The sequence below is a fragment of the Pleurodeles waltl genome, chromosome 9, assembly GCF_031143425.1.
Source record: "Pleurodeles waltl isolate 20211129_DDA chromosome 9, aPleWal1.hap1.20221129, whole genome shotgun sequence".
Lineage (NCBI taxonomy): Eukaryota > Metazoa > Chordata > Amphibia > Caudata > Salamandridae > Pleurodeles > Pleurodeles waltl.
The window spans coordinates 98,141,180-98,165,635 of NC_090448.1; the positions used below are offsets into that span (position 1 = coordinate 98,141,180).

Sequence of the window (24,456 nt, forward strand, 5' to 3'; positions counted from 1 at the left end):
GCACCAAAGAGAAAATGTTGCGGTAGCCGACTTGCCTACTTACTATTTTGTAGTGCTGGGTAAGTACAACAGCACGAATCCATTGGAAACGAGCTCTGTTCTGATTACATAATACTAGAGATATTTGTAGTGTTAGTGTAGTTTCACCAGAGTGGACTCTCAAGCTCCACTGACCTCACAGTCAGGCTGACTCTAAGCACCAATTCACAGTTTCACAGACTAACGACATTCAAGATCTCTGGCAACAGCCACTGAGCATATTTTAACCAGAGACTGAAATCCTAGTGCAGCAAATTTTCTGCTTCACTCCTTCTTCCTCTGCCTGCATTAAGTTTAGGAAAAGTGAGGTGAGAGAGGTGGTTAGTCTTTATCTGTGCCATTGGCCACTCTTTGAAACGCTCAGTACCTCAAACTCTTCTAGACTGATGATCAATACAAACACAGATAACACCTTCAATCCTGATTATTGCTCAAGATGCTCTCGCTTCCAGTCATTGATCTCCAGCAACATTCTTATCTACTGCACCCTGACAGTATGTTTTGGTTAGATCACATAGTTCACACACTAACCTTCTTCGTGTTCTGAAAAAATAATTCAAAAGAGCTGATTTCCATGTCTATTTCATCAGGGACATGGAATAAACCTTCAGAGGTAAAAATAGCCTTTTGTATTTCCCAAACACCCAAGCTGCATGTGGATTGCTTTAGTTTTCCTTTCCACCTGGTGTTCAATATCACAGTATGTCACTTAAGAGGGCACCTTGTTAGCAGCCTACAGAACAAACACTAGCGAGTAGTAATTATTTATGCATGCACTTGAATTAGCTCATGTTTTTCAGCATAAATACCTGCTCACTTGCTCCGTTGTTCCTGCACTCACTCACTCACGCCAACACACAGAAGACTTCTGTTGTCAGAACTCACCGTCATGCTTCAGTATTAGTGGAGTGGGAGGACCCAGGACTCTGGTGTTGGTTACAGTGTTGGTCACCACACAGGTGTAGTTCCCCACATCTGACCTTTCCACTTTTGCAATATATAAATTTCCAGTTTCTTGGGAGACGAATCGACGATTGTCCTGCTGCACAAATGGTGGGTATTCATTAAAGATCCAGGCGTAGGTCAGTTCTAAAATGAAAAAGGCAGAGTTGTGGTTATCTAACATTGTTTACTACAAGTAATCACAAACTCAAATATTTTCTTAGCCTGGAAACTATACAGGGTATGAAACCTTTTCTGGGGATTTCACCTCTCCTGAACATACAAATAATACTAGCGATGCAAACTCTCCTAGTGTTTGAATCACTCCTGTGCATACACATGGGGATGCAATCACTTTTGCTTCATGCATATATCAAGGTGGAATATGTACAGTGCATCAAAATTCTCGCCATGAAAAAACCTCTCCTGGGGATGCACATCCTCTCGATAATGAAACTTTGTGGTAATGAATGACCTCAATTCTGTTGAGAGAAATTTAACTGGGAAGGAAGTAAGGGGTCCCGGAAAAGGAGCCATTTCTATATTCCCTGATGATGGAACCACTCCTTGAGATAGACAAGCTCTGTGGATGCGGAATTGACTGGTTTTGCAAATACCAGTTTGGATGCAGAGTCCTCTGGGTGGCAGTTCTACTGGGTCTAAAGATGCTTCTTGAGATCAAAGCGTTCTTTGTGATGAAGAAGCTAACAGAAGAAGCGAGCGTTTCTCAAGATGAATTCTCTCTTCAGGATAAAGACTCTTTTAGGGATGGGGAATCGTCAGTGAAAGGAGATGCCAATGGGGATGGAGACACTCTTGGATGATGGAGATGCTCTGGGGAAGGGAAATCCTCCTGGGGATGGAGAAGGTCCTTGGAAAAGAGACTCTTCTGTAAATGGACATTTTTGAGAAAGGAAATGATCCTGGGGATTAAAAAGCTCACGTGGGTAGAGATGTTTCTGGGAATTAAGATGCTACTAGGGATTAAAACTTTTCATAATATTAGCTTTTGATGATAATAGAAGTACTCCTTGGGGCATCCTCTGGATGATAAACCTCTCTTGAGGAAACGATCACTATGTAGGAACAGATACTAATCTAAAAATATATTTCTCTGTAAATATAAGGTGTCTGGAAGATAGCTCTGCTCTGTACTTGGGCACATATGTCACCAAACTACAATCCAATGTAAAATAGGGACTCTTTCTCTCATAAAATAGAGCGATTTCTGAGGATAGCAGAGATGTTCTCCTGAACACATTTGTTCTTATGAAATGGAAAATCTCTAAAATATGACATTCCCATTTATAAATTACAGCTCCACAAATAGAGACTTTTTGGAATTGTAGCTCCACAACAAGAGACTTTTTCTGGACATTGAAAAGACATATATAACCTGAAGTTCTGGTAGGGCTACTAAGATTATCAGATAAGTATCTCCGTCAAATTATTCTGCCACCCGGGTCTGTTCGGAAGTGTGTGTTTCAGAAGACTGAATGTCCATGAAAAGTCTGCAAGCTAGATAACCGACCATGAATAGTCACATTTGCACTCATATCACTGCAAGCAATCTTAATTACGGATTATCCTTAAAATTGATTATTTCATGGACTCAAACATCTTTAATGTATATACTGTGCATGCTTAGACACCATGAAAAGAGATCTATATACAGCTGGATCTCCAGTCTTGTTAGAAGCTTGCCACACTTTTGTAGGAAACTACAGGTCTGCAGCATCTCCTATTCTAGATGGTAATCACTCCAAATTCTGGTGATTCCAACTTTTCTTCCTGGAATATGGCATCACAGCCCAGACCCATTAATAATGGTTTCTTTTCCATCCTTTTCTTCCTCATTCCAAGAAGAAAAATGCTGACTGTCCGCCCGCTCAGAGCAGATAGAAATGGTCAGCAGGAGGGTGAGTGGGCGTAGGGTTTGTGGAGGGTTGGTGATCATGGCCGACCCCAGCCTCTATGGGGAGAATATTTCTACCCCCACGCCTCCACCCGTGCAGCTACAAAGGTCAGTTGGGTGGTGGTACTTTGCCCAAATAAGGTAACCTTTAGATCTTCTGCAATGGAGCTACGGATTGGGAGCAGTTGTTACAACTTGCATCTTCCTTTTGGAAACTGTGCCAAGGTCCAATTGAACTACTCGGTTTTGTTCTTCGTTATCACTTAAGGGCTTTCTATTGCATATGATGTGCCATGAATTACGTAGAAGAACCTATATGGCAGGCATCTGGTGCCAACTAGGACAATGTAAAGGTGCATATCCTCCCACCTCCCTCTCTCTGCTCGTCTCCTCCCTCCATCTCCCACGCCTTTCCCTCTCTGCATCCCTCCCTCTCCCTTATTTCCCATTGTCCTAGTTCTCTCTCTCTCCACTCTCTTCCTATCTTGCTCTCCCCTTCTACATTTTTCTCTCCCTCCTCCCCTCTACATTTTCTTCTCCCTCCCCCTCTCCTCCCTCTCTCTCCCCTCCTCAGTCATTTTACCCCGGGCAGTGACTGATCCAGGTGACTGTGGTACTTCCAGTGGTAGCCAAAGTGTAACTAAACAACACACAACGAATTAAAAAGATGTGTATTTAAGAAGGTTCGTCTGTGCCACGGCCTACATCACCCGCTGATGCACCAGGGACTTGATTAAAAAAGAGATGCTTCAAAGACAAGCCTCGTTGAAGCCTTATGGGCACAGCTCTGCATTAGTTTTTATTCATTACATGATCAAGTGGACACCTTTGCAAAACCGAGTTTTCTTCCAGTTTGTGCTCGACACACAAGAAGAAACAAATAAGTAGTATGAAAAATATTCGAAATACAAAACAGGGAAAAGAAAAACAAGTGCAACATTTATAAGCTTTACTTTTTAATTGCACGGTTTTTAAATGACCTCACAAATTGGGTAAAATTCGTCTGTACATCCAATGTGAATTCCCTTTCATAGCTGAATAACGAGAGGTGTTGTAAGATCTAAGCAGGTGTAGTCACTTTATTAAATGACATTTTTTAATAAAAATGATACAAGCACGTGATTACGTTTGGCTATAGGACTACAGCTCCCAACATGCACCTGGCCCGCGGAACCCAGAGATACAGACTAACAGAACACAGAAACTGAGAGAAACAGGAAAACCAGCCCCTGGTGCTGCAGTCCTGACGGCGATTGCCTAAGTGCTGAGATTGCCAGAGTCAATGGGGCACATACTGGCAGGAGAAATTGCCGTTTTGACATGCCTTGCCTGCGAATGATTTTCATGTGCCAGACATGGTAATAGCATCTTGTTTTGAAAGCAGCAGCCTGGATGAGCTCTTCGCCGTAGCAGAAAACGTTCGAGGGAAACCTCCATTTTATTTTTCCATTACAAATCGTTTGTGAAGTTAATTTTACAGATGTGTTACTCATTGGCGTAAGGAAACTTGCAGGGCGGTAACTTGGTCAGTAAGATTGGGTGTGACCTTCAGATAGCCCATCAATCAGGCTGGCACTTAATGTTAAAATACATTATATGACAAGCAGGGAACACAAGAGGGTCTTAGGGGCAGCATAAAGGGAGAGGAATGCAGATTGTCAGGGTCACTTAGTGAGAGAAAACACATTTTGTGAAATAACCAGCATTTTTCAAGTATTCCTAAACAGGGTGAGGGAGAGTGTGTGTGCGTTTTTGTTTGTGTGTGTAAAATTCCAGGTGAAATCCCACACACACCTGACCATACCAGACTAAAAGCCCCTGTACCCAACTATTTATCACAAGATATATTTGTTAGGGGGTGTAACCCCCCCCCCTCTCCCCCAAAGTTACGCCCCTGGAAACTTGAAGGGGCCTCCTGCAAAGTACAGGAAGACCCCCCCCCCATCCCACCACGTACCAGTTTTGCTGAGGGCCCCCCCCCTCCCCAAGCACCGTGGGGGCTCAGTGTTGCGCCACTGGCGTTACTATTTTTGCATGTGTATTGATAAATGGTGCCTTTTGACACAGCTCTAAATATAATGCTAAAGTTGTTTTTTTTTGTTTCTCTTCTGGGACTTTTTTCCCCTTCAAGAAACACTCCTCATAAGATCCACACCAATTTTAGGGGTGTCCACTTCATTTTGCCACACACCAAATTCACAATTATTGACCCTGACAGTGTGGTTCTAAAAATTCTGGACCCATGTAATTTACTTTGCCACAGCAGTACGATTTTAGTATCAAAAGACCGATAATGACTAGTACACTAAGCATGAGCATTTTCGCTCAATTCCAGCAGCGTTTTCACCTCGAAATCGCCATTTTCGTCCTGCACTCGTGGCTCCCATTTTATACACGGCAGCCATTTTAAAAGTTGCCCTCACATAGGCTTATAATACAGTCAGATTTGATTCCAAGGACACGTACACCTTGATTGACTTTTCTCTGACCTGGGCAAGCTGGAACCATTGCCTCAGGCCAAACCTGTTTGGTCAGTCCCTCTCCCAGTGGCCGAATCAGATAGCATCAAGGCACACCATGCCATAAAACCCTTATTATCGCTCACACACCCTGCCTAATCTTGCTCACACCTGCACCTGCTCTTTTCTTCTTCTTACTTTACGAGGGGGAGGTGCCCGTTTTTATTGGGGGTCCACACTTATCTGATGTAAAATACTAGGCCTTGCCGGGTAATTTATTATGGGTTGGATGACATGAAATATGAGGTTTCATCATGACACTGTTTTTTCCTTTGTAGTGAAAACATGTGAATGACCAACCAAAATGTCAAGAATGTTTGCCTGAAGCTTAAAAAACTGTATATAAGGAAACCTGATTTTGCATTGAAACACAGTCTCCTGAGAACATACAAATCGTGCTGTTGTACTTCTAGGACACTTGTCAATTGGTTGCAGCCAATAAATTCGATCTTTGACTTCACCTAGAAGACTCTGAGTTTCTGTAGTCTGAATCAGGAAAGTACCCGAGGTCTTTGGGTGTACCCTGGCACCGCTGGGTTACCGGATCAGTACCGGTTCTGAAAAACCCAGTACCTCAACAGGACTAAAATGTTTGAGGTAGAAAATCACCTACAAACGTTTGTGAATAACCACACATTTTCAAGCTTGTCGGCGTTCACCTACTTTTCCAGGTACTCGCAGCCAGAACACAACACTCCCTTTCCTGTTTGGTGGGGCTCTGGTGTAATATTCCCTGAGAATGTATAGCATTGGAAGTGTAAATTCAGCCATCTGCACACCAAGTAAAACTTAGGTGGACAGATAGCTTTGTGAATGGGCCTAGATATCTGCAAGCCAAGGAAACATTTCTTCCAGCTTGAAGAGAAATGTGTGTTACCTTTCATTGAACTGCTGCCAAAAACTAATTGTTTCGTTTTCTGAAGTAAAATGCTGAAACATAGGAGATAATCACTTTCTTCCTTTCTAAGAAATGGCACATTACATTTTAAAACACTGCTTCACGGCAGTAAATACCATCTGCACTTCAACAAAAGGGACATGGGATTACATCGAGCCAGATTGTCCACTGGCATTGTGCTGTTCAATTGCAACACTTGCTATTTATACCCTATGAAGGTGTATTTATACTGTAATTCAAATTTAAATTCGGTGGAAGGCAGGTCCCGAGACTGAGTGGTAGGAGAAGGGCATTAACAAGGCCCATGGTTCGGTGGCGGTGGCAAGGGCATGGAGATCCACGTGAGGAGGGGGAGTGCAAGCACACACCCATGTGTGGGAGATACAAGGCACATCCATACATTTGGTATGTGGGGGGGCACAGAATTAGAAGGGCACACACAGCGGCATGGGGATCCATGCACAAGGTAGAGTGCAGGTGAAGACCATAGTGCAGAAGGTGGAAAGGAGATACATACATGTTTGGTAGGTGGAGGCTAGGTGAAGGGACATACAGACCCAAACATCCAAGGTAAAAAGCATGTACAACCCCATTCGCTGCTGATAGACGACATATAACAATAAGTAGGTAGACACCCTTGCATAGGGGCTATGCTTGGGAGGGGGACGGCACATGGAAGTGCACAGCAAAGAGGTGGTGGGCACAGAAGGACTATGCTAAGGGAGGCAGGCTGTCTGAACATACACATTCATTGGATGTGAAGTGTTGGACCTGGCCTTTTTGACAGGGTCATCCCCAAACTTTTTGCCTCCTTCCTCTTATTTTTTCTGACCTGCTGTTGGCTTTTGAACTCTGGGCACTTTACCACTGCTAACCAGTGCTAAAGTGCATATGCTCTCTGTGTAAATTGTACTGTTGATTGGTTTATCCATGATTGGCTATTTGATTTACTTGTAAGACCCTAGTAGAGTGCACTATATGTGCCTTGGGCCTGTAGATTAAATGCTACTAGTGGGCCTGCAGCACCGGTTGAGCCACCCACTTAAGTAGCCCCTTAACCTTGTCTCTGGCCTGCCATTGCAAGGCTTGTGTGTGCAGTTTCACTGCCACTTTGACTTGGCATTTAAAAGTACTTGCCAAGCCTAAAACTCGCCTTTTTCTACATATAAGTCACCCCTAATGTGTGCCCTAGGAAACCTCCTAGAGCAGGGTGCTGTGTGGGTAAAAGGCAGGACATGTACCTGTGTAGTTTATATGTCCTGGTAGTGTACAACTCCTAAATTCGTTTTTACACTATTGTGAGGCCTACTCCCTTCATAGGAAAGTGAGTATTTCTCTGCACTTAAATCTTTCTGTGCCTTCAATCCACGTCTGGCTAGGTTTAGTTGACAGCTCCTTGTGCATTCACTCAGACACACCCCACACACAGGGTACTCAGCCTCACTTGCATACATCTGCATTTTGAATGGGTCTTCCTGGGCTGGGAGGGTGGAGGGCCTGCCCTCACACAAAGGACTGCCACACCCCCTACTGGGACCCTGGCAGACAGGATTTAACTGAAAGGGGACCTGGTGCACTTTTTAGCCACTCTTTGAAGTCACCCCCACTTCAAAGTCTCAATTTAGTATAAAACAGGGCCTCTGCCCTACCACCTCAGACACTTGCTGGAGAAGAAACCTGAACCAGAACCTGCATCCTGCCAATAAGAACTGCCTGGCTGCTTAAAGGACTCACCTGACTGCTTTCTACAAAGGACTGCTGCCTTGCTGTTGGCCTGCTGCCTTGCTGAACTCTTGTCTGGCTGTAAAAGTGCTCTCCAAGGGCTTGGATAGAGCTTGCCTCTTGTTCCCTGAAGTCTCAGGACCAAAAAGACTTCTTTTTTTCAACTGGACTCCTTTCGACGCATAGCTTGCTCCGCGGTGAAAAATTCACCACATGCCGATCCAGAAAGACACCGCTCAACACGGCGCCTGCGGTGCGACCGGAACTTTGACGCACGGCCTCGCATGGACAACGCCGCCTGACTTCCAGAGAGGAAATCGGCGCAACGCCTGCCGTGAGAAAAGAAAATTCCATGCACAGCCTCCCGGAACGACGCACAGCCGGATAACAAGCTGAGGAATCCACGCACAAACCCTGGGACATCTGGTAATCCCGCGATCCATAGAAGGAGACGGTCCGCGTACCGGAAAACAACGCATGTCTTCCCTGAGTGAAAAATAATGACGCAAGTCTGTATGTGAAGGGGCGAAACCGACGCACACACCATTTTTCTTCCCGGAACGACGCACGTCTCACCGCGTAATAAATTACGATGCAAGTCTGTGTGTGAAGGGGCGTAACCGACGCACACACCATTTTTCCACACATCTCCTCTTCTGCGGCCCTCTGCAGAGATTTTCCACTCCAAACCAGGTACTTTGTGCTTGAAAGAGACTTTGTTTACTTTTTAAAGACTTAAGACACTTCATATCACTTTTCAGTGATATCTTTACAAATTCATATTGCATCTTTGATCGTTTTGACCTGCAAATACCAAGATAAATATTATATATTTTTCTAAACACTGTGTGGTGTATTTTTGTGGTGCTATATCGTGTTATTGTATGATTAATTGCACAATCGCTTTACACATTGCCTTCTAAGTTAAGCCTGACTGCTCGTGCCAAGGTACCAGAGGGTGGGCACAGGATAATTTGGATTGTGTGACTTACACTGACTAGAGTGAGGGTTCTTGCTTGGACAGAGGGTAACCTGACTGTCAACCAAAAACCCAATTTCTAACATGAAGGGCACATACAAAGATAACCATAGGTGGTAAAGGGTACCAGCAGGTTAATGTGGGGAGGATGCAAAGGTAAGAACACAACCACGCGTGGGAAATGTAGGGCATGAATGGGCCTCTGGGGTAGGACAATACATGTATATGTAGGCATGGTAGTTGGAGGGCACATGTAGATCAGAGCATTAGGGGAGGAGGGAACATATATTGTCATGCATAAGCCAAGGTATGATAGAGATTCCAAATAAATTAGGTTGATTTAGAGTGAGCATATACAGCTTTGGTCCAGCATGACGACAAAAGTTAATGTGTGGAATGGAAGATGAGGTAAAAGAAACTTTTAAAGACAGTACAATAAAAGCATTTGCCAAGGCAATGGAACCAGCTACTAAATGCGAAGAGATTGATATGTTGTCATTTCGAAAGGCAGAGGACTTCATCACAGAGGTGTGTATTCAGAGCATGAAGCATGATCTAGGGTGTCAAAATAGACGGCATGGACTGTATAACTTGAGGATACCAAATATTGTAGCTGATGCAAAGGGGAAGGCAGCAAGACCTCTGGGTCTGAATTCAGATTTTCATTCCAGCAACCTAAAAGAGTGGTCTCCACTGATGGGTCACAGATAGGTCAATAAAATCACATATGTGCCCAGGGATGATATTAAGGGATCCCTGGGCCACTGTATAAATCAGGCCAATGTCACTGTTGAATGTAGATTCTTAGACTGCTAACTAAATGGGTTTACTTCAACATGATAATATGGTTGATGAAAACAGTATAATACCAAACAATATTGTGAGAGGCTGCTCTGGCCGTAGAAGGATTGACCATTGCATCAGGGGCGTAGCTTGGTCAGTAGAATTGAGGGGGCGTGAGTTTCAGATTTTCCAAAAATCAATCTGGCACAAAATGTCAAAATACATTATACGACAAGCAGGGCACATGAGAGGTGATAAAGGGTCGGTGGAAACGGAGACAAATGCGGATTGGTAGGAGTACTAAGTGACATATTGAAACATTTTGGTGCAAAACTGCGCGAATGCAGTTTTGCACCAAAATGTTTACCACCGGCTTGCACCATTCCTAACCCCCGCCGGGCGCCATATTTATGTAATGGCTCAAGCCGGCGTTAAGCTTGGGCTAGCATCAACAAAAATGACACTAGCTGGAGGGGGGTGGGGCCATGGGAATAGGAGGGTGTACGTCAAAAAATGACGTTATGCTGGTTAGCAGCAAAAAAAAGCTGCTAACCAGTCTTGCGTCATTTCCAGGTGCACAACCATCCTAAAACATGACTCCTGTCTCAGAAAAGACAGGCGTCATGCTCACCCCCCTAATGACCAGTACAGGGGACCAGTGTCACCTGGGCATGGATATTGCACCCAGTGGAACTTTTAAAAAAAAGACAATAATACTTACCTATACTTACCTGGGAGGGGGTCCACCATCCTCTGGTGTCCCTCTGGTGTGGGTGGGGTGTTTCTGGGGCTTGGGGTGGGCACCTGTGGATACATTCCATGGCGTTTGACCATGGAAATGGGTCCACAGGTCCCTTAACACCTGTTATGACAAAGGCGTTAAATAATGGCGCTAAGCAAGCTTAACGCCATTATTTGGGTCCGCCTCCCACCCGTGTGTCTTTTTAGCACGAGGGAATAAATATAGGGTCTATGGGGATAACGTTATTTATTGGATGGGAACACCTTCCTTGCATCTCATTGACGCAAGGTGGGTTCACACATCCAAATAATGGTGCAAACTCAAATATTTTGATGCTAGATGGGTCTAGCGTCAAAATATAAATAAGGAGTTAAGTTTGCACCAAATTTGCATTAAAAAAATTATGCAAATTCGACACAGAGTATAAATATGCCCCTAAATGAGAGAAATATTTTGCAAAATAACCAACATTTTAAAAAACTTTCAAGACAGAGAAGGAGAGTGTGTGTGTTCATTTTTGTCTGTGTTGATGTAAAAATTCCTTGAGAAATGCAACAGCCACCTCACCATCGCGGACTGAAAGCACAACTATTTTCCAGAAAATTCAGTTATTAGGGGGGTGTAACACACCAAACAACCCTGTACCCCTCAAAAGCTACACCCCTGCATTGCATGGAATGATTTCTGTTCGATATTTGAAGATCTTTCGCAGCATTTTGACCCTAATGAGAGGAAAATGCAGTGTGCCAAAATGGATCAGGTTTCTATCCCAGGTTCTTGAACCAATTAAGATTGCCTGTTGTGTATCTCAGAGTGACGAGCACCAAAATGTTGCCGTGGGTTACCACCTCATAGATGTAGAAAGGCATTGAGTTCTCATATCTTCCCCGGATGGTACTCTCTCCCCACCTCACACCACCACAGCCCACTCCAGCATTGCAGGGATGAAAAAGCCTATCTTATGCTCCTGTAGGTAAGCTATACAGATACTACAGCAGCTGTGTGGTAAGAGGACGCTGCCTCACTGGGTAGTTTGGAATCAATAGGGCCATCAAGCAGGGATGTCTTCAGACCTCCTTGCTCTTTATCGTTTTCCTGAGTAACTATAGCGTCCAGCATAGAATCGGTGGGGAACATCTAGCCAAAGTAATGAAACAGGCTGATGCATAGGTTTTAGATATATGGTGAAAATAAGGCAAGTTTAGGTTTAACAGTCTGAGTCAGGTCAGCTACAATAGAGATTTCAGCTGGTGTTAACACGTTATGTTACTAGCACTTATTTAGGACCCATCCCGTCCTGAGCATGGCCGTGTAGCACTGTGGGTTGTGTAGAGATGCCTCAGCACAAAACACCGGGGTTTTCATTACAGACTCGAGTCTGAGTCATCTTGGGAGGATATGTTCGGAGTCATCGTCTGGTCTCTCTCTGCCTATTTGGAGTTGTTGTGTTCAATGAGTTTTATGTGTGTCTTAAAGGACTACCAGATGGAAAATGTACCAGTTTCATATTTCTCAGGTAGGTGTGTTGTGTCATTTGGTGATGTCCCGGCGTTCTTGACTTTGTTGATGTTTGAGCGTGGTGTGTGACAAATTAATTCGTAATCCATGGGATATTCTGCATGTGAAGAGTGGAAAGAGCATTAAAGTTGCATTGGATCACATTCTGCTATCCTGCCTAGCATACCTTCCTATGAGAGACCAGACCTGCACAGGGAGCTTGTACGCAGACTTCCATCAGTCAGTAGCACAGGACTACAGGGCACTTGTGAAGGAAACAAAAGTTGCTTCCAATCTGGGATAGATATTGGTAATCTTAAACACGCCCCCAGATCCCCTCCTTGGAGGGCTCTTGGCGATGCTAGGAGTTGCTCGGACAGGCATGCCTCGCTTGATGAGGGTGCAGATGCTAATTGCTCTGGAAAGGCAGACTGCTCCTGTCTAAGTTCATTTGTAACTGCAGATTAATGTCAGGCTCCAGAGACCGTTCGTGGTTTAGTAGTCTGGATTCTGAAGTCGCAGCTCCATCTCCCCTGATGCATTGATTTTCTCTGATACTCCCCTAAAACATCATGTTCAACACACCTCTAGCCCTGGCCTGCAAGAGGAGATGTTAGGGTTTGGGCAACAAGGATATTTAGCAAAATGGTCCCACCCATAAGAGGGCTACACCACCAGAGAGTAAAATCAGAATTGCTATCTCCAAAATAGAATGTGTATTACCTGCATTTATTTATAATGCATTTCACTGAAGGTTGTTTGCAAATCTGCTGGTCTTTCTATAAACCTGACTACATTTACTATTCAGTGGGCCAACAAGTGCTACCCAAACCCAAAGGTCCACAGGCCAAATTTGGTTTGGACCAGTAGACTGATGTCTACATGTAGTTACCTATGCTCAGGCACCATCGGTGGTGTGCAGGTGTCATGATATTCCGTAGCATGGCTACGCTTCCTCCAGCCAGGTAGTCCTTTCCGAGGCAGCGTTTGTCACCCCATACAGGAGCGGTGACATCTACTGATCCAACCTACAGTTATTCATTTTATTTAGTGATGAACTCATATGCAGTGTTGAAAATGCACTATAATGGTAACTCCTACAGGCTCTCTGTTCCTCCAGTCTTTGCACCCCACACATTAATTGCGATATAGAATACGTCAGAACAAGTAGTCACCAAAAGTGCACCTATTACCTTCTTCTTGGACCATGGTGGCTAGTGCTCTGACAGTTGGATCATCATTCCAGGTTTCATCCTGACCAACAGCACCTTGTGGTATGGCATCGTTAGTGCACCAGCGCAGTTATGCCATTGCTAATGTTGCCAATGTATGGAAATCCTGATCTTTTCTATATTATGTAAAAACATTTTAAAGTTTATGTTCACCTGGTGAGGGGATCTTGGTTCTGTGAAACTGAGGAATAGCATTAGGCCACAGGTGGACACCTTATGGACACAGCTTGTTTTCAAGGTGAGTTGAAACTGCGGGTCATTCTGAATATCAGGAATATTGAGTAGCAGATAATTCCCTCACTTAAAAACTAGGTAGGAAAAGGAAAAGTCACAGAAACAAGAGCAGTGGGTCCGAGGGACCACCAGCAGCTTAAAAGTGGTCATCTGTCAATGACAATTGTACAGCTACAATGACCTGCTGATTTAAAAACATGATGGAATGTCGAACAACGCTTCAGCAAGCATCCTACTGCTATTGCAGCTGAGCCCATGCAGCACTACCAGAGCACCTAACTGAAGACAAGAAGCATCTTCTGCTATTCAAGTACAAGGGTTCAATTGGAGAGTTATGAGAGCACCTTACTGATGACCTGAAGAGCCCTCATATATTCCACAGCAAAATAACACAGTTCTGCGGGTGTATCTCAGTCCCAACCCGCGACATTAGCTGTTACTTATTGCTGCATTCACTCGTGTTTGTACCAATGCACATCAGTCCTGCCCTGCAGCACACCTGGTTATTGCGGCACTGATGCTACACTGTTCTACCAATGCACCTCAAGGCACAAACAAACTAACCTTTGCTAACGCATTGCCATAGTGACACATGGTTCTACAGATGCACTTCAATCCTGACCTGCTCCACACTCTCCTGTACTAGTACTGAAAAATCAAGAAAGGTCAGCTAATCCATATCAACAGTAGAGGTGGTCGAGTCAATGAAGGTTCTTGCCAGGTTCGAGTTAGATGCCTGCTTCTGGCTCAGCTCGAGGTCCTCTTGGACCCTCGAGCCAAAAATGAGCCAAAAGTGTATGTGGCTTCTGCCTGTCACCCACCCTGTAAGGTCATGTGCCAGGAATTAAAGACAAAGCATTAGCATTTGATGGTAAACAGAAAGAGGGTGTTTTACCTTAAACACTAAGGGCCATATTTCTGATCAAGCAGCGCGATGCAGCATGGCAAGTCACCTTGCTGCGCTGCCCTGCGTAATAGGGAAAGGGCAGGAATGCACCATATTTAAGGCAGTATGGCGCGTTCCTGCCTTTTCCCCTGTGCTGGCACCCTTTTGGCTGCCTAGCACCAATGCAGGCACCCTTGCATCATGGTGAAAGTGGGCCTCCGTTGCATACAGGATTGGTTTTTTTTTGCAGGAAGGGGCACCTTAAAAAAAACAATCCTCAGAGGCATAATCCTCTATCTATGTGTTGTAGAATGCAACACATATAAAAACAGGAAGTAACAAGGAGAAATAAAGATATTTCTCCTCATTACGCCTTCACTGAGAACACCCACATAACACCCATGCAAAACCTTCCCAGGGCAGAACAATGCAAAGCAGTGCTTTCTGCTGTGTTGTGTTGCTCCAGGTTTATGAAGCCACACAAGGCCACCTTAAGGTGAGAAGCGCAGACGCACTGAGGTTTTGTGAAGGTGCTATGAGGTGATTACCTCTAGGACTTGTCCCAGTACCAGGACATGTTTTGCCCTCAGTGTTTACCCTGCAGTTTCATGACCTGATGTAATGATATATGTTGTGCTTGCCATGTTGGGGTGACATACTTGTTATCAAAGTCTACTTTCTATGCAGGGGGAGGGAGTGTTATGAGGACACGTACAATCTCATGATGACGATGGTCTGACAGCTTCTTGCTTGCAGAGTATTACTGATTTATGTCATTTTTGGTCTAATAATGTTTTTTGCAATACAGTTTGTTTTTATGTAACTAGTTGTGGTGTTTTCTTTGTGGTTTATTTACTGTGTCACTGGGTTATGTGTGTTGTGTAAACACTTTACACATTGCCTGTGGGATAAGCCTGACTGCTCGTGCCAAGCTACCAATGTGGTTAGCAGGGGCTATCTTAGGTGTGTAGCTCCCGTGCCCTCACTAGCGTGGTGGTTACTGCCTGACTTAGGTGCCTACCCTATCTAACCAGAAACCCTATTTCTAACACGTGGCTTTTCATAAATCTGCCTTAAGAGTTGCATCGCACATGCACCACATTGTGTGGTGTAAGCATGATGCAAATGGGGCCATAAATATGCCCCATATTATTTCCACATTTGTGGCAGCCTACCTTATACCTTGTGTAATACAATTTTAAATAGCGACTTGCACTTGCATATTCAGAGTGCTGTGGACTTCAGGATGAGACCTCAAAGCACCATAAGTACTCATGTAACTATTTCCAATAGTGCCAGGCAGTATTATGTACCTGTCAAGTTACACACACAACCATCTGCAGTGATCGCATTAACCAAATGGAATTTCATCATGCAAGAGTGCATCCCCCACAGTTAAACTTTTATTTATTTTTTAAGGTGTTTCAATATATTTTATATGCATTTATCTGAAAGTAAAATCGCCCCCACATTTGCTGATCCCCCATGGCATGCATCATCACAGTTCCCATTGATTTTCAATACCCTACAACTGCTGCATACTAGGCAAGTATTTTAGGTAAGCAAGTCTCCTTTTCCTACATAGTCACATGTGACAGCACCTTCAAATATGTGACTTCAGGATTTGCGTTTTATAACAACCTCTCGTCTTTGATTTTATAAACTATAATGTTACTCCATATATAATAAAAACTAGGCCAGACGTAGTGTACAAATGACAACAGTCTTGCCTTTTTTAACTGATGTAATTGTCGGCGTGTAGGGTGACATAAATGTTTCTATGTTCATGTTTAAAAACTACAGGTCTTATTTATGAAATAATCACACAGTGCAGCACATGTCATCCTGCTGTGCTGCTCTGCGTGGTAGGGAAAGGACAGGAACGTGCAATATTTGAAATAATACTGAGCATTCCTGCTTTTTCCCAGCACTGGCACACAATGAACTGCCTAGCGCCAATGCAGGCACTCACCATGGTACAAGGGCACCTCTGATGTAAGCATGATTCTTTTGCTCAGGAAGGACCACCTCCCTGCACAAAAACAGCCCCCTGATGCATTAGCCCTGCATGGCTTGACAAATCGCATTTTAAAGGTTGCGTCTCTTTTGCACCCCATTCCATGGTGCAAAAGCAAATCAACCCTTTCATAAATATGGGCCTATAACTTTTAATAAACACATCTCATTGCAGGGCTCTGATCTGATGTATTAAGGTGAACTTCTTCCACGTGTTAAATTATTATACTTTTTTGAATTTTGAAAAGACCATCATATTTTTATATTATGTTTGATGTTGATTCATATGCCATTTTCAGGCCTCTGCTTGTGCATGGGTTTATAGATAAAACCCAGACCTTTGGCTCGGTTCTGGCTTGGATCTTTCTGTTAGTTTGTTGGCTCACCAACCTGCAATCAACAGGTTCCATTCCATTACTGGGACCAAGCCAGGCATTGTGCGACCTCGAGTGCTAACCTGCAAGTCCTGAGGTAGCCCCATGTTGTGAAACCTTCAACCAGATTTCCCATACTTCATTTACAGCACCATCAACTACCATAATAAACTTGTTTTTTTCTATAGTGATTATCAAATTTCCAAGTGCTACCATTTTTTTTTCGGCAGAGTCATTAAAAGATGAAATAATTTGCCCAAGATCACAGAGTTTTGTGAAGTTTTAAAATCTCCATCTTCAAAAGCCCAGGACTGAAACACAAAGAGATTGTGCTGGACTCTTTGGGAGATGATTTCCTTCAACACAGAAACATCACACAGCTCCTTCAATGCACCTCAGCTCCATCAAAGTAAAGTATGTCAAGCAGGGCTCTGTCCATGAAACTTAGTCCTAGTCAATAGCTTCTCTCGTTGTGACAGACTTGGTATAAGACACAGCTCCTTCAATGCACCTCGGCCCCATCATAGTAATGTAGTTCAAACAGGGCTCTGTCCATGAAACTTAGTCCTAGTCAATAGCTTCTCTCGCTGTAACAGACTTGGTATAAGACACAGCTCCTTCAATGCACCTCGGCCCCATCATAGTAATGTAGTTCAAACAGGGCTCTGTCCATGAAACTTAGTCCTAGTCAATAGCTTCTCTCGCTGTAACAGACTTGGTATAAGACACAGCTCCTTCAATGCACCTCGGCCCCATCATAGTAATGTATTTCAAGCAGGGCTGTGTTAATGAAACTTAGTCCTACACAATAGCTTTTCTCTCTGTAACAGACTTGGTATAAGACACAGCTCCTTCAATGCACCTCGGCCCCATCAAAGTAAAGTATGTCAATCAGGGCTCTGTCCATGAAACTTAGTCCTAGTCAATAGCTTCTCTCGCTGTAACAGACTTGGTATAAGACACAGCTCCTTCAATGCACCTCGGCCCCATCATAGTAATGTAGTTCAAACAGGGCTCTGTTAATGGAACTTAAGCCCAGTCAATACTTTCCCTCGCTGTACCAGACTTGGTATACTACACAGCTCTGAAAATGTACCCCAATATTATGTTTTTTAATAAAGCCTTGTAAATAACAGCATCTAGTACGATCCCTTCTAATAGTACTGAAGTTACCGACCTCACAAGGGTGGAAGACTGAGTCGGCCTTGCATGGATCTATACTCACGGCCGTCGGATCACACTATCATCGACTAGCGGTGAACTCGCTGAGCCACCCTGTCGGCCGTGGCCTGCCCTTCTCTCCCAGCAGGCAGGGGAACGCAGACTGCTCAGGCTTCAGCAGTACCGGCCACCTTCCCTACCCATCTGCAAAGGATGGAAAACGTCTCCGTTGTGCACGCCATTTGAATACCACGTCAGCGTGCTGCCAGGGCAGAGGGGACCTCTGAGAAGGGCGCCGTGCCGCGTGCCGCTCGAAGGTTAGGATGCACTCGGCAGGGCTTGAGCAATGCCTGCTTCATTTACTGGAGAGGAGGACGGTTCTTCCGCAGCCCGGGTGGGCACCGCAGCTGTCAAGTCCCCGTACCCCCAGAGTGAGAGGTCCCCCTTTCTCTGCTTTGAGCCTACACTCGGAGTCCGTCGCTCACCTTCTGGTTGGCACGCTCCACAGAACAATGATAACACTTTTCATACTGCTTCAGCGCTTTGTCAGGAACCGCTATATAGAAGCAATTATAATACTAAATACACCACCGACTAAATGATTCATAGACTCTTCAGTGAAGGGAAATGATTATTCAGCTCGATAATTCTCATTATATTGGCCTTGAAGGATGATACCCTCAAAGGGCCCTACCATCATTTGATGAGGCCGCGGCAGATCTGCTGAATTATTCTTGTGTTCCACTGGAGAGGGGCCGTGGGCTGTTCAGTGATTTATTAGTCCCACCTCCTGGTGTTTTTTTTTTTTGGGGGGGGGGGCTCGCTGTTGCTCTGTTGCTTCATCATTAGCCCACCCCTCTCCATGGGAGGTCTCAGATTCCCCCAGACCAGCACCCGGCCTCCTTTGGGCTCCAAACATTGGCCTCTCCATGTCGAGTGACGTCCATTGCTTGCATACAATACTTTTCTGCCCTTCTCTGCGATGTAAAATTTATTTGGCCCCAGAGGCAGGCTTCCCCCTCCTCTGCATTTCTTTCCCTCGCTGGTGGGAGCTTTCACTGGTCCCAGAGCCCCGATCGCCCTACCCTGCAGCTCAGTCATTATTCCGTCTCTCATCGGTGGGCCTGAGCAGCAGCGAGGCCACCATCTCTCCGTGGCTTAGTCATTGTTCAATCTGTCGCCAATGGACCTAAGCAGCGATGCTCCCTTCTCTGTAGCTCAGTCATTGTTCAGTCTATCATCAGTAGGCCTAAGCAGAGATGCCCCGTTCTTTGCAGCTCAGTCATTGTTCAGTCTATCATCAATGGACCAAAGCAGCGATGTCCTCTTCTCTGTAGCTCAGTCATTGTTAAGTCTATCATCAGTATGCCTAAGCAGAGATGGCCCGTTCTTTGTAGCTCAGTCATGTTCAGTCTATCATCAATGGACCTAAGCAGCGATGTCCCCTTCTCTGCAGCTCTGTCATTGTTAAGTCTATCATCAGTAGGCCTAAGCAGAGATGCCCCGTTCTTTGTAGCTCAGTCATTGTTCAGCCTGTCATCAATGGGCCTAAGCAGAGATGCCCTGTTCTTTGTAGCTCAGTCATTGTTCGGTATATTATCAGTAGGCCAAAGCAGAGATGACCCATTCTTTGTAGCTCAGTCATTGTTCAGTCTATCATCACAGGCCTAAGCAGAGATGCCCCGTTCTTTGTAGCTCAGTCATTGTTCGGTCTATCATCAGTAGGCCTAAGTAGAGATGCCCCTTTCTTTGTAGCTCAGTCATTGTTCGGTCTATCATCAGAGGCCTAAGCAGAGATGCCCCGTTCTTTGTAGCTCAGTCATTGTTCGGCCTATCATCAATGGGCCTAAGCAGCGATGTCCCCTTGTCTGTAGCTGAGTCACTGTTCAATCTATCATCAGTACGCCTAAGCAGAGATGCCCCGTTGTTTGTAGCTCAGTCATTGTTCGGTGTATCATCAGTAGGCCTAAGCAGAGATGCCCCGTTCTTTGCATTTCAGTCATTGTTCAGTCTATCATCAGTAAGCCTAAGCAGCGATTCCCCGTTCTTTGCAGCTCAGTCATTGTTCAGTCTGTCATCCATGGGTCAAAGCAGAGATGCCCTTTCTCTGTCGCTCACACATTGTTCCATCCTCCTCCAGTGAGGGCTACTGCTGCTCTTGTCCCCACCATTGTCTTCCTCTGTCCCCATCTCTAGTGGGGATTTCAGTGCCCTTGCTCCCATCCCGTCCTTCTTCTGACCCTCCCTCTGCAGCGAGGCCAAGGGTCAAGACTGCCCTTGTCCCCACTCACCACCCCTCCTCCCCATCCAGCGGGGCCTCGGCTTCCCTTGTCCACCCCTCTTTCTTCCTCTGCCCCCCACCCCCCTCCTGAGAGGGATTCAGCTGCCCTTGTTATTTCTATCCTTCCTCTGCCCTCCTCCTGTGGGGACTCGGCCGTACTCTTACTTCCTCTGCCACCCCCCCCCCCCACCCGCCAGAAACCCCCCCCCCACACACACACCTCATGTGGGGACTCAGCTGCATTTGTCACCCCTCTTTCTTCCTCTGGCCCCTCAGCTGCCCTTCTCCCCCCCCCCCCCCCCACCACCCGCTTTCTCCCCTGCCTTCCTGTGGGGACGCGGCGTCCCTCGTTCTTCCTCTGTCCCCTAGCCCCCATTTCCCCCGCCCCCCCCCCCCCCCACACTCCTGTGGGGCCCCGGCTGCCCTCGCTCTTCCTCCGGCTGTCCCTCTCGTGTGGGGACGCGGCTGCTCTGGTCTCCCGCGCAACCCTCCTCTGTGGCTCAATCATTATTCTGTCCCTCTCCCGAGATGGCCGCCCCCGGATCCCCCGCTCTGCTCTCCAGCAGCGCCACGGACAGCTCCACTCCTCGTGTCCGCCGAGTGAAGGAGATAATGTGTACTTTCAGGGCGAGCTGTCAGGCGGCCCTTACGGATGACTCTGCCAAGGCCGCGAATATGGGAAAGCTGTTAGAAAGGACTGATTAACAAAGCGCACACTTAGCATGAGGCTAAAAGCGAGAGCTCTCTACATCCAGCCGAAAGGCTGACCCTTGTTAAGGAAACCTCCCTTTCCCATGCTGTGAGGGCCGCGGGGGAGGTGGAGGGACGATGGGACGCTCCCCTGCCGCCCCGGGCGGAGAATCCACTGGTGCAGCAGGTGCAGTGGCAGCGGGGCCCAAAGGCGGTCACTGAACCCTGAGTATTGCTGCATCACACTTCAAGCAGCGGCCGTGGGGACCATTTCCTTCCTTGCACTAGGCCCATTACTCCGTGGGCACGCCACCTCCTGCCAGTGTGGTAGATGCTTGCCCTTCTCCGAAATTCTACTACTGTTTGAACTCTCTGACGTGGTGGAGGGGATTCTTCTAAGAATCGTTCTTCCCCGCGAGAGGAGAAAACCCCCGGAGAAATTCTGCAACTGTCAGTTCTAGATGGTGCAATTCCCACCGCAGCCACACAAGCTGGCAATGGGTAGGAAGGAGCCATGCAAATGGGATAACACAATACAATACAATGTTTACTTTTTGATGGTATTTAGCTGCGCTACCTAAAGTGCGTTTTCATTGTCTTAACTTCACCTGATGCAGTACTTGGCACATGTCACCATAGATTTGGCGCCTGTTTAACCAGTATTTCTAGGGGACGTACCTATGCATTTCTCCATCCGAAGTACCTCCACATACAGATATTTCATTATCTGAGATTGCAGATCACTGTTACTGCTGCCTGTACAGAAGGTCCACCCACTGTGATATGAGGGCCTGCTTCCAGTGCAGACTTTCTCCGATGCATGGTGATGCTTCCCATGCAGACCATCTCTTTGGTGCATGGAGACTGCATCCCCTGCAGATTGTCTCTGATGCATGGTGATGCTTCCTATGCATGCCATCACTTTGATGCACGGGGGCTGCTGACAGTGCATGCCATCACTATGATGCATTGGGCTGCTGACAGTGCAGGTTGTCTTTGATGCATGCTGATGCTTCCTGTGCAGACTATCACTCTGATGCATGGGGGACTGCATCCTAAACATGCTATTGCTCTGCTGCACAGGGCTGCTTCATATGTCACATATCACTCTGATCTATGGGGGTTACTTTCTGTGCACGCCATCACTAATGCATCAGGCTGTTTCCAGTGTAGACTGTCCGTGACGCATGGGGGTGCTTAATATGGTGCATACAGCTGCATCTTATGCAGACTATCAATTTGATACATGCTTCTAGTGCAGATTGTCTCTGATGCATGGTGCTGCCTCTAGTGCATAATATCACTCCCATGCCTGAAGCTGCTTCATATGATGCACGAGGCTGCCTCCTGTGCAAACTACCACTCTGGTGCAGGGGGCTGCTTCTTGTGCAGACTATCACTCCTATGCATGTAGGTTCGTTCATACGAGGCATGGGGCTGCTTCCAGTGCTGACTATCACTGTGATGCAGGGGTACTCCTTTTCCAGATTTTCCATCCAATTAATGGGTTCTGCTTGCTGGGCAGACCATCATTCTGATGCAGAGGGCTGCTTGCTGTGTCACTATGCTGCATGGGAGCGTCTTTCTGAGCACGCTGACACTAAGATGCTTGGAGCTGTTTCCGCTATAGTTTTACTCCCTTATGCATGGGCATTGCTTGCTGTGCAGATCACAATCTGTTGCACGGGGCTGCTTTATATACAGCTTCTTGTGTTGTCTGTCACTCTGATGCATAGGGCAGCTTCCGGTGCAGATTCACTCTGCTGTTGCATGAGGGCTGCTTCCTGCCCAGGCTGTTTCTGCTAGCGCAGGTATTTTAATAAAAAGTATTAATGAGTGTTCATGTATTCTGAGTAATGGATTTGCATAGAAAATGTAATAACAATAGAAAATAATGCACACATTTGAAAATGTAATCATGATGAGTGGCCGCCAATGTTCACAAAGTGTACTTATTAATAGTTTATTAATATGAAATGTTGAATATATGTTTGACTAATGTAGTAATATGTCATATTAAGGGTTAGGCATTATGTATTAGCTATATAAATTGTAGGCTTTAACTTAGCGGAGGTCTTGGCCTAGTTGCCCGGTGTTAGAAATGGGGTCTTTGGTTCGCAGTCTAGTTACTCACTGTCCAAGCAAGGACCCTCACTAGGGTAAAGGAGAATCACCCTCAGCTAACCCCCGCTGACCCCCTCAGTGGCTTGACACGAGCAGGCAGGCTTAACTTCAGAGTGCTAGTGAAAATGAAAACACTACAAAATGACACAACACAGGTTTAGAAAAATAGAAAATATTTATCTAAACAAAACAAGACCAAAACGACAAAAATCCAACATACACAAGTCAAGTTTTTGATTAAAAAACAAAAAGAATCTTAAATCCTTGAGAAAACAGGTTAAACACTGTTAGCGTTAAAAAGTACCTGGGTAGCATCAAAATAACACGCACGGGCGAGTGTGCATCAAAAAAGGTAAGCAGTTCATCGATTTCTCACCAGCAAGCGAGCTCGTGCATCGTTTCTCCTCCTCGCAGGGGAGTGATGTGTCAATCCGGGCAGCACTCGGGTCTGGGCAGGCTTTGCGTTGTTTTTCCACGCCCAGCAAGGTTTGAGTCAAAAATCTTGCTGCACGGTCTCAGCAAAACCGCACAATGTGGGTTGTGACGTTAAAAGCCTCCGTCAGCGGGTGTGAGCGTCGTTCTCCCAACTCCATGTATCGATTTTCCAGCCGCAATGCAGATGGAGGGTCGATTTCTGCCGCGAAGCTGGCGGTGCTTCGTTTTTCAGCTGCGTCTCGGAAGGTGCATCAAATTTTTTCCTGCACGGCCGTCTTTGCGTGGATTTTTAGTCTTGGTCTGCCAGCTTCACCTTCCAAGACCCTAGGAACTGGATAGGGCACCACTTGGCAGGGCAGGAGTTTCAGCAGAGAGTCCAGGTGCTGGCAGGAGAAGTCTTTGATGGCCCGAGACTTCAACAACAGGAAGCAAGTTCAGGACAAGCCCTTGGAGATTTCTTCACAAGCAGGAAGGCACACACAGTCCAGTCTTTGTCCTCTTGCACAGGCAGAAGCAGCAACTGCAGGATAGCCCCACAAAGCACAGTTTCAGACAGGGTAGCACTTCTCCTCAGCTCTTCACCAGGCAGAGGTTCCTCCTGCTGTCCAGAAGTGATCTAAAGTCTGTGGTTTTGCGTGCCCTTCTTATACCAATTTTGCCCTTTGAAGTAGGCTTACTTCAAAGAAAAGTCTCTCTTTGTGAAATCCTGCCTTGCCCAGACCAGGCCCCAGATACACACCAGGGGGTTGGAGACTGCATTGTGTGAGGGCAGGCACAGCACTTTCAGGTGTAAGTGACCACTCGTCCCCTCCCTCCTAGCACAGATGGCTCATCAAGAAATGCAGACTACACCCCAGCTCCCTTTGTGTCACTGTCTAGAGAGAGGTGCAAACAGCCCTACTATCAAACTGACCCAGACAGGGAATACACAAACAGGCTGAGTCACAGAAATGGTTTAAGCAAGAACAATGCTCACTTTCTAAAAAT

General features: G+C 45.9%; 1 protein-coding gene across 3 annotated transcripts in view; it reads right to left on the reverse strand.

The window, feature by feature from the left end:
- Positions 1 to 24,456, reverse strand: part of LOC138258996 (contactin-4-like) — a 789,032-nt gene that overhangs the window by 242,999 nt on the left and 521,577 nt on the right. For all 3 annotated transcript variants that reach the window (XM_069206362.1, XM_069206361.1, XM_069206363.1), the window contains exon 6: positions 925 to 1,128. In XM_069206362.1, coding sequence (XP_069062463.1) covers positions 925 to 1,128 — 204 coding nt within the window. The remainder of the gene's footprint in view (positions 1 to 924; positions 1,129 to 24,456) is intronic.